The sequence below is a fragment of the Sinocyclocheilus rhinocerous genome, unplaced genomic scaffold, assembly GCF_001515625.1.
Source record: "Sinocyclocheilus rhinocerous isolate Xijiao unplaced genomic scaffold, SAMN03320098_v1.1 scaffold919, whole genome shotgun sequence".
Classification (NCBI taxonomy): Eukaryota; Metazoa; Chordata; class Actinopteri; order Cypriniformes; family Cyprinidae; genus Sinocyclocheilus; species Sinocyclocheilus rhinocerous.
The window spans coordinates 2,050,296-2,058,938 of record NW_015637585.1 but is presented as its reverse complement, the minus strand read 5'-3'; the positions used below and the strand labels follow the sequence as shown (position 1 = coordinate 2,058,938).

Below are 8,643 nucleotides of genomic sequence, written 5' to 3'. Positions count from 1 at the left end.
TTCCTCTTAGATGACATCAGTAAGGTTATTTCCCAGAGCTGAAGCACCACACCTTTTTTATCCAAACACAGAAAATGTCTCTGCTATTTCAGTCTATGCACGTTGTGAATCACATGGTAAATCTAGTTAATCATTTAGCTAAAAATTAAAGCATGTGCTCTACATCTAATGTGCATTTATTTTACAGATAGTGTTCTGAAACTCATCGTGTGTGTGGTGTGTATTCTATAATTCTATAATAGTTACAGTATATATATATATATATATATATACTGTACATATTGTTATTATTGTTGTTTTGTTGCTCCTTTTTTTTTACATCCAATTACATTAATTTTCAGGTATGTATCAAAGCAGCATTACAGAAAGTGCATATTTCTACATTACAATTGTATAACATCATAATGATTCTTTTATTTGTGAACTTATTTGTGTGTGTGTGTGTGTGTGTGAATAGTAATACAAATAATATTTATTTTGTTAAATTTAATTGCATTAAGTTTGAGGTATAAGAACATCAATTAAATACAAAAGGCAGGTTTTCTCTTTACATAGAAAATTAATTTTAATGCAGTTAATTAAAAAAGCAAACAGTGTAACAGTATAATATAACACGCATATAAAATATGCAGAGTAAATAGGCAAATTCCATAAAGAAATAGATCCTCCTTCATAAAGAATTATTCTTGTAGTAACATCTGTTTAACCACAGAAGTTGTAAAATTAGACTTTTGAATGTTTTCTGCTGATAACTTGCACTTCCTTCCTAAAAAACAGAAAAGCGATAACAGAAATCATTAGCTTTAATTTCAATACTGTTCAGTTAATGTTCATTTGTTTTATTTCTTCACAGCAATCACACATCTGCAAGCTTACCTCAGCTTACGGATACTGGCCATCACCCAGGTTTTGGAGGGGTCTGTGCAAATGTTCCTGCCTTCTTTTGTGTGGAATCTGAGAGGTAAAGCAGCATCTTTTGGTTAGGTTTTTCTCTAGGAATCAGTTATAATGCATATAGTCAGTCAATGCAAAATGCACCATATGTAGAAAGCATCTTATACTTACATGACAGCATCAATGTGGCAGTTTCTCGTCATGGTCTGAATGGAATATCCTTTGATAATTGCCATTGGTATCTGTCCTTTGGTATACTTCCTACAACATGCTGTAAACACAACAAGAATAGTTTAGATTGTGTTACATTATTTAATCACTATAAAAATATCTTCACATCATGAACCTCAGATTTTAAAAACATTTAACAGTGTCTCTGAGAAACAAAACAGTTTTCCCAATGAAAGTGTAAAACCTAGAAATTCATCTGCGACTGCAAATAGCTTTATTATCAGTCCAGTTATATAAAGAAATGTACTTACACAAAGCAGAAGCATCTGTACAGAGTACACTGAGAGCTGCAACCAACAGCACGATCACTGAAGCTGAAATGCGAGTCATCGTCTCTGTCAGTGTGTGTGTGTGAGATCCTCAGAGCAAGAGTCAGATGAGAAATGTGGCAGGTGTGAGAGTGAGTCTATAGTATTTAAAGAGAGTTGGACATGGAAACACCCAAGACAGGGTTTTCCGTGCATACGTAAACAGAAGTACATGTGCACAAAAAAAACAATGAGATATTATCTGCCCTGTCAGTCAAACAGGTGCAACAAGGAAGAACACAGAGGAAATATCAGCCAGAGGGAAAGCACAGAGCACAGACTTGTAATGTTTACTCCCCTGAAAGAGAGAGTGAACCATCAACATATTTGAAATGTTTCCTACTGGCAAATTAATAGAAACAATGCTGGAAACTCCAGGAGGCCTCAAGTACAACTTGAAGGTCACTAGAACAAAGAAAAAATTCAGGACTGAAAATTTGCCAAAGTATGCTGTGACATAGCTTTATATTATGTAATATTAAATTACATCAATGAAAATGCCAAAGGGTGTGTGACATAGTTTACTACTTCTGATACTTTGACTCTGCTGTCATTACTTGTGTGTATACAAAACTGTTCTTAAAAAGAAATAAACTCATTTTCATCTAGGATGGCTTGAAAGGGAGCACATTTTCAGCAATTTTTTCATTTTTGGGTGATCTATTCCTTTAAAATTACTGTTGCATAGAAAACTTTCACTATTTAAAGTGTCATTGACCAATATTTGAATTTGTTCTCCAAGTCACTGCCACACATGGAATATTTTACATACTGTAAAACCGCTTGGAATGACCAGTTCAGATAATGATTGATAAAGAGCGACAGTGCATTTGACATGGAACATTTGAAACCAGGAAGTGGGAATGTCCACCAGGACAGGACTCAAACCTTAACCTTTTTTATAATGAATGCATTATTATGTTTTATGATTATATAACATCTTTAATAGATAAAACCACATACACATGCACACAAATGGATTATTCTGAACTACCCACATGCTCAGCAGCGTCCTCATTTCCACATGCTAACATGTGGTTTCTTGTGGGGGTGTAGAATTACATATATTTTCTAGGTCATAATTTTTTATGTAACTCATGTCCTAAAATCAAAGGGTGAAATAGGTCATAAGAGTGAGAAGAAAGTCTTACAGTGGCTCCTCTAGCAATGAATCACTTCCCTTCTCAATCCCACAGCCTTCCATTTAGTCTTTCTGCGTGACTTTAGACACCGGTTTTAATGTCGCTTAAAAGCATTGCTCTCTGTGTTGGTTTTACTAAAACATTTTCACATTCTTTCATTTACACCTCCAGGTATAGAGAGGTGTCATGACATTTCGAGTTTAATTTCTACGAAATACACTTATGATCTTTTAAAATGGAAGTGTCTGGATTAGAATTAGAGTAAGGTTTAAGTCATATCAGGTCAAATATAATATTGTTTTTTTTCCCATCAAAGGCTGCGATCTGATCTGAAGCTGTGATAAGAGAATCTTGATGAGTGTTCGATTTCCAGGAAAGGCGGATGCCTTTGTCTGTTGGATGTTAGTCTAAATGTTTGACTAGATGTTTATGTTATTTCAATTATTTTGTCTTGAAAGTAATGCATAGAGATTATATTTAACTCAAGTAACTCATCTGCTATCACAGGCATCACTATTATCCACAGATTCCATATCTTGGAAAAAATGCAAAAGTGCTCACTTCAAACGGAAAATAGTTTATGAAAAACTGATGAGTCTTAGCTGTGCTCACTGTTTAATGTTTAATGAACATTTGCATTACTTTGTCTAGAATAAAATGGGAAACGAGTTCAGACACTGCAGATGAGATGAAGTCCCACGCAATACAAACCTTCACGTTAAAGCTGCTCAGCAAAGATCTGCTCTTTTATAGACATCACTTGTATTTGTTTATATTTTAAAGTGTTGCGTTTTAGCAGGCCTAATACCAAATATAAATGCTAATAATTTAAATAATTAGAATTAAATAAAAAATACATTTTTTCTACATTGTTCTACCTAATTTCCATTATATATATATATATATATATATATATATATATATATATATATTCAAGCAAGTATATATATTTTTTAAGTCACAATGAACATTTTAATGATTTTTTTCATTACTTCAAGATACCATTGGTTACATTAAACATATAAGTTACCAAGGAGATTCAAAGACATTATTTTTTAAATTTATGTATGCATTTAGCAGGTGCATTTGTCCAAAGCGACTTAAAATAGAGGAACAATTTTTCAATACTCGTGTTATACTGTATTCATACTGTACATTTTTAACGTAAAATCTTCATGTTGAGGAAACACGTCCATCTACATGTTTACCCAGGTACACTTTTTAACCTTATCTAACTTTTTAATTATTATTTTTAAGAACTACATGTAATCTATTCTTAAAATAGTATTTCCATTTTTCACTTTTTTTGTGTTGTTTTGTTTTGTTTTGCATTCCTTATGTTTTTGAATGATATTTACCAGCACTAATAATGTTTTGTGTCTAAACCAGTAATTTCAGTGATTACACACTTACAATTACACACTAATTACAAAATGTGACAGATTTAGCTGACCTACTAATATTTAACTCAAGACACCTTGATTTCCCCCCAGTCTTCCACCACTCAGTGACGCTGCTGTGTGGTCCACAAATTCCCCTCACGAACAGCTATATAATGTAGCTTTTGGGGATGCCAGATAACGTAGACTATAAGAGCTCTACATCTTCATCATCACCATCATCAACACTTCTACTGCTGTCCGCACAGCTGTCATCAACTTGTTGAATACTTTTGATCAATCTCATTTTTCTTTTTCACCTGTAAGTGTCTTGTTTCCCTCCCATGATGAGCAGACTCGTCCTGACGTCATCTGCGCTGCTGCTGTTGCTGTGTGTCTGGGTCAGCCTGAGTCAAAGCAGTAAGTAAAACTGACTTTTCTCAGACAATCTCTTTGGTTTCAAGTGTTTCTCAGTGCTTTGAATTACCAAGGCTGCTCTTGACATGTGACCACGTGCATTTTTATATATTTAGAATTGGGACGATCACATTCGTCATATAGCTGAGATGCTGCCATGCTTAATAATCAGGGATTTTGCAGTTGATTTGATGACTTAACTGAGTGATATGATGGGTTTATGTCTTAACTGTTCATCTAACAAATCCGACATCTTATTTGAGCATTACTTGACATGATATGGTTTTGACTTCTGTAATAGTACTAATAATCTGAATTTGCTAAAACTCAATAGACAATAACCAGGTTTATGTATTTATCATCAATAAATGCCATTTCTTTCATATACAAATTTTAACTAATTTAATATTGCTTATTCCACACCTAGCCATATTTTAACCATGTTCATACTTAATTGAATACATTTAATTGCTTTTACAATTAACAGATTTATACTGATTCTAAACTATTTCAATAAATGAATTTTGAAAATATGATTTTTAAATAAAATTAAACCAGTGCTAATAGTTAATAATATAACTATGGTATGTTTTTTTTTGAGTGCATCTTAGCTATTTCTTGCTAATTCTGACATTATGACAATATGCATCACATTATGTTTATTATTGCTTGTTTATGATATTAAGGCCTAAAATGTTTTAAACCTATAAATTGCTTTTTTTTTTATTTTTATTTTTTATTGAAGCATAATTATTTAGCTCTGAAACTCAAAATGATCATTTTTGGACAATTGTTTTTCATATGACTCCAAGACGCCATTGGTTAAATTTCACATATGAGTTACCAAGGAGATTCAAAGACATTGTTTTATAACAAATTTTATATTTACATTTATGCATTTAGCAGGTGCTTCTGTCCAAAGTGACTTAAAATAGAAGAACAATTTTTCAACAATATTCATAGTATACAATGGCAAGTTTATTACCAGGAAAATGAGCAGATGAATAAATCTTTGAATAAAGCTATGAGTCAGGACAGTTGGTCAAGTGTCATGGAACTACACGAACTGAGGATTTGTCACGTGTTAAGGTCCGGTGAGGTGCTGTACCAAGTATTCATCACAGCCTTTTCCTGTCCTCCGACTGAAAGACTTCACCTGGCAGGACGCCACCATGACCTGCAACATAGAGGCTGTCATGTGAGGAACAACACGGGTTTTGTCTTAAATAGATTACAATTAGTAATATCTGCAGTATTTAATCTAGAACATTCTCTCTCCTGTAGTTTTACTTCGGTGAAGAACAGACAGATCTGTGCCAACCCTGATGATCTATGGGTTCAGAACGCCATCTTGCATATTCAGTGAGTTCAGCATTACATGCACTTACATTTATGTGTTAAAGCAGTGTAGCTATACACTGAATGGCAGTGAGCAGAAAACTTAACCTTGGTAATGAATATTACTGATGTAATTGCAAATGTACAGTAGCGCTGACCAGTTTAAGGTTTTGTTATGTGCAAACATAATTATTTTTTTTAAATCTTGTCTCCTTATAATGAATATACTGGTAAATATGAATGTTCTGAAGGTAAAACTTGAGAAGCCTCTCATAACAGTTCTATTTTGTATCTTACAGGGGAAAAAAAGGAAGGTCAACATAACGTGGACATCATCAATTTTTTCTAAAACTGCCTAAATCAACAGTAATATAAAACATATTGATTAGAATTTATCTTTATAATTAGTAAATTAATAAATGGTTTTGACAGCAACAATGTGTCATTTTGTTTTGTCTGCTATATTGTTTTAATAAGTTTTGCATTTCTTATAAGGTTTACTTAGTATTTTCCTAATACTTAATGCTGGCAATAGGCTGCTCTGCAACAGTTTAAAACAAATTTTCAGCAGTACACCTGGGCAAGACAGAAATATTTTACCTCCTTTGGCAGAAGTGACAATAATTCCTTTAGTTGGAGTTATATAGCCTAAAGGTTTGTGAGGACACACAGTAGGCAGTAGGTGGCAGTATGTGCCCACTTGCCAGTTGACCAAACAACAGCCCCAAAATACACATATAACCTTAAATGTTTATTTTTTTAATGATTGACTATTTATTTAGTGCTTGCAAAAGCATCAGTGTGTTGTCATGAGCTGAGCTGTTATGTCTAATGAACTTTAGCATGTGCCATCCACCAGTCATGCAAAAAATAAATAAATAAATACAAAAATTCTGTAATTCAGACAGACAGTCATTGTGATTACAATAATTGAACATTGTTGAGTTTCCTGGTACTTAACTAGAAAGTCACATCATTTGTAGAATTATTACAGCAACTACAACAACAAAAAATCAATAGAATAGGCTACTTAACTTAAAGGATGCAGCTACACTGAAAAAAAAAAAAACTAATGTAGAAACAATTTTCATTCAGAAATATTGTAAATTTCAATCATTTGTAGAATTATTACAGCAACTACAACAACAAAAAATCAATAGAATAGGCTACTTAACTTAAAGGATGCAGCTACACTGAAAAAAAAAAACTAATGTAGAAACAATTTTCATTCAGAAATATTGTAAATTTCATAATTAATTAATTAATTTTATTGAAGTTAATAAAGCTGAGCACTACCTTCAGAGCTTTACTACCTTCAGAGCTACAGACTTGAAAAAGCCTGAAACTGGCTTAGGCTATAACAGAATTTGGGATTGAACATGAGGATTGATGATGAACTTTTTACCCTGAACTTGGGGCATTCGTGATTGATGAGAATTGCTAAAGTCATCATGTTTGCAAATAGCCATAACCTTTAATGTCATTTCCTCTGTTTTATTGCATTATTATTGTGGATTGTGAAACAGTGAATCTAGCAAAGGTTCTGCAACAGTAGTTATTGTTTTTAATGTCAAAAAGGGCACATGGGACATCAGCTTAGTTAAAACGGAATACAGGTCTTTAGCTTCTACTCTGTCCTTCCCCCAGATGTTAAATAGCTGTCATGGGTGAGACAACCTGCAGGATGACAGGTCCAGACTGGTGATCTGTTGTCAGCAGTTTCATTTAAAAAAAAAAGGATATCCAACATCCTTGTTTTTATGAAAGAGGAACTAGTGTTCCTCTTTCATAAAAACAATGAGCATGTAAAACTACACTTCTCTGAATGATTTGAAAGGCATTTGTCCTGTCACCAGCTCCTTATCCCTTAATGAACCCAACAGGGTAAATAAGGACCCCGGGCATGATGTGATTATTCAGAGGCTGTGATGCTGTGAAGATCTCACACTATACACACAGTATGAGAATAGTCTCCCATGTCAAGAGTCAGAAAGGCATTTCACACTTGAAATAGTTAACCATGGGTTATTCTAAACCCTGGTTAAACAGAATCCTGGGTTATCTTGCTTCACGTTTCATTATTAGGAGCCACATCATTCCTAGAGAAATAACAGAGAGAAACATTTTGGGGGGAAAAAAGCTTGACCACATCTTTAAAAAAAAAAGGGGGAAAATATAGATAATACTGTATATATACCTGCAGCAAGGCTGGATTCCTCTGACATCACAAACCCATTTGTGCATTGCACGGATTCCTTGCCAAGGTGACCAGTGCATAAGCTCACTCTAAATAAATATTATTTCAGAATGAATCAGAATCAGAATGAGCTTTATTGCCAGGTATGTTTACACATACGAGGAATTTGTTTTCGTGACAGAAGCTTCCACAGTGTACAGAATAACACAAGACAGGACAAACTAACAAAAACATAAAAACAACTGCGGAGCACGCCACGGAGGCAGCCATCAGCGTTGGCGCCATCTTAATGAAATATCTTAATATTTTGGATTATTACCACAATAAATATTTTACACACACACACACACACCCTCCAGGAGCAGGATTGGACACCCTGACTTAAAGGGTTAGTTCACCCCAAAATGAAAATTCTGTCATATTTTTGATAGAATCTGAGTGCTCTCTGACCCTCCCAAAGACAGCAATGCAACTGTAATGTTCCCAGGTCCAGAAACATAGTAAGGACATCGGTAAAAGAGTCCATGTAACCTCAGTGGCTTAACTTCAATTTTGCGAAGCTACGAGAATACTTTTTGTGCGCAAAGAAAACAAAAATAATGACTTTATTCAACAATTCTTCTCCCCCGAGTTACTGTCTTCCGCCATTTTGGAGAGTATCACAATGCATACGCATGCTTTACCCTAAGCGTAAACAACGCTGATTATGCCGTTTATGTTCATGCGCCTGCTTTTCT

At 34.0% G+C, this 8,643-nt stretch overlaps 2 protein-coding genes across 2 annotated transcripts; one reads left to right on the top strand and one right to left on the bottom strand.

Moving 5' to 3' along the window:
- Positions 1 to 540: 540 nt before the first annotated feature.
- On the bottom strand, positions 541 to 1,538 carry ccl20a.3 (chemokine (C-C motif) ligand 20a, duplicate 3). Its single transcript, XM_016564271.1, has 4 exons — positions 1,377 to 1,538; positions 1,066 to 1,165; positions 877 to 954; positions 541 to 766 (listed from the first exon to the last, which is right to left on the bottom strand). Exons 1-4 carry the CDS (start codon positions 1,453 to 1,455, stop codon positions 724 to 726), a joined length of 300 nt encoding a protein of 99 aa, XP_016419757.1. The 5' UTR covers positions 1,456 to 1,538; the 3' UTR covers positions 541 to 723.
- Positions 1,539 to 4,082: 2,544 nt separating this feature from the next.
- On the top strand, positions 4,083 to 6,042 carry LOC107749166 (monocyte chemotactic protein 1B-like). Its single transcript, XM_016564272.1, has 4 exons — positions 4,083 to 4,374; positions 5,461 to 5,569; positions 5,656 to 5,733; positions 6,009 to 6,042. Exons 1-4 carry the CDS (start codon positions 4,299 to 4,301, stop codon positions 6,031 to 6,033), a joined length of 288 nt encoding a protein of 95 aa, XP_016419758.1. The 5' UTR covers positions 4,083 to 4,298; the 3' UTR covers positions 6,034 to 6,042.
- The last annotated feature ends 2,601 nt before the right edge of the window (positions 6,043 to 8,643 follow it).

What these genes read in the sequence shown, in the direction of transcription:
- ccl20a.3 (XM_016564271.1), bottom strand. Translation starts at nt 1,455, where the DNA reads ATGACTCGCATTTCAGCTTCAGTGATCGTGCTGTTGGTTGCAGCTCTC. An exon ending in TGCCACATTGATGCTGTCAT is followed by an intron (nt 955 to 1,065) that starts GTAAGTATAAGA and finishes TTTACCTCTCAG; the next exon opens with ATTCCACACAAAAGAAGGCA. An exon ending in GCCAGTATCCGTAAGCTGAG is followed by an intron (nt 767 to 876) that starts GTAAGCTTGCAG and finishes TCTGTTTTTTAG; the next exon opens with GAAGGAAGTGCAAGTTATCA.
- LOC107749166 (XM_016564272.1), top strand. Translation starts at nt 4,299, where the DNA reads ATGATGAGCAGACTCGTCCTGACGTCATCTGCGCTGCTGCTGTTGCTG. An exon ending in GGTCAGCCTGAGTCAAAGCA is followed by an intron (nt 4,375 to 5,460) that starts GTAAGTAAAACT and finishes TCACGTGTTAAG; the next exon opens with GTCCGGTGAGGTGCTGTACC. An exon ending in AACGCCATCTTGCATATTCA is followed by an intron (nt 5,734 to 6,008) that starts GTGAGTTCAGCA and finishes TGTATCTTACAG; the next exon opens with GGGAAAAAAAGGAAGGTCAA.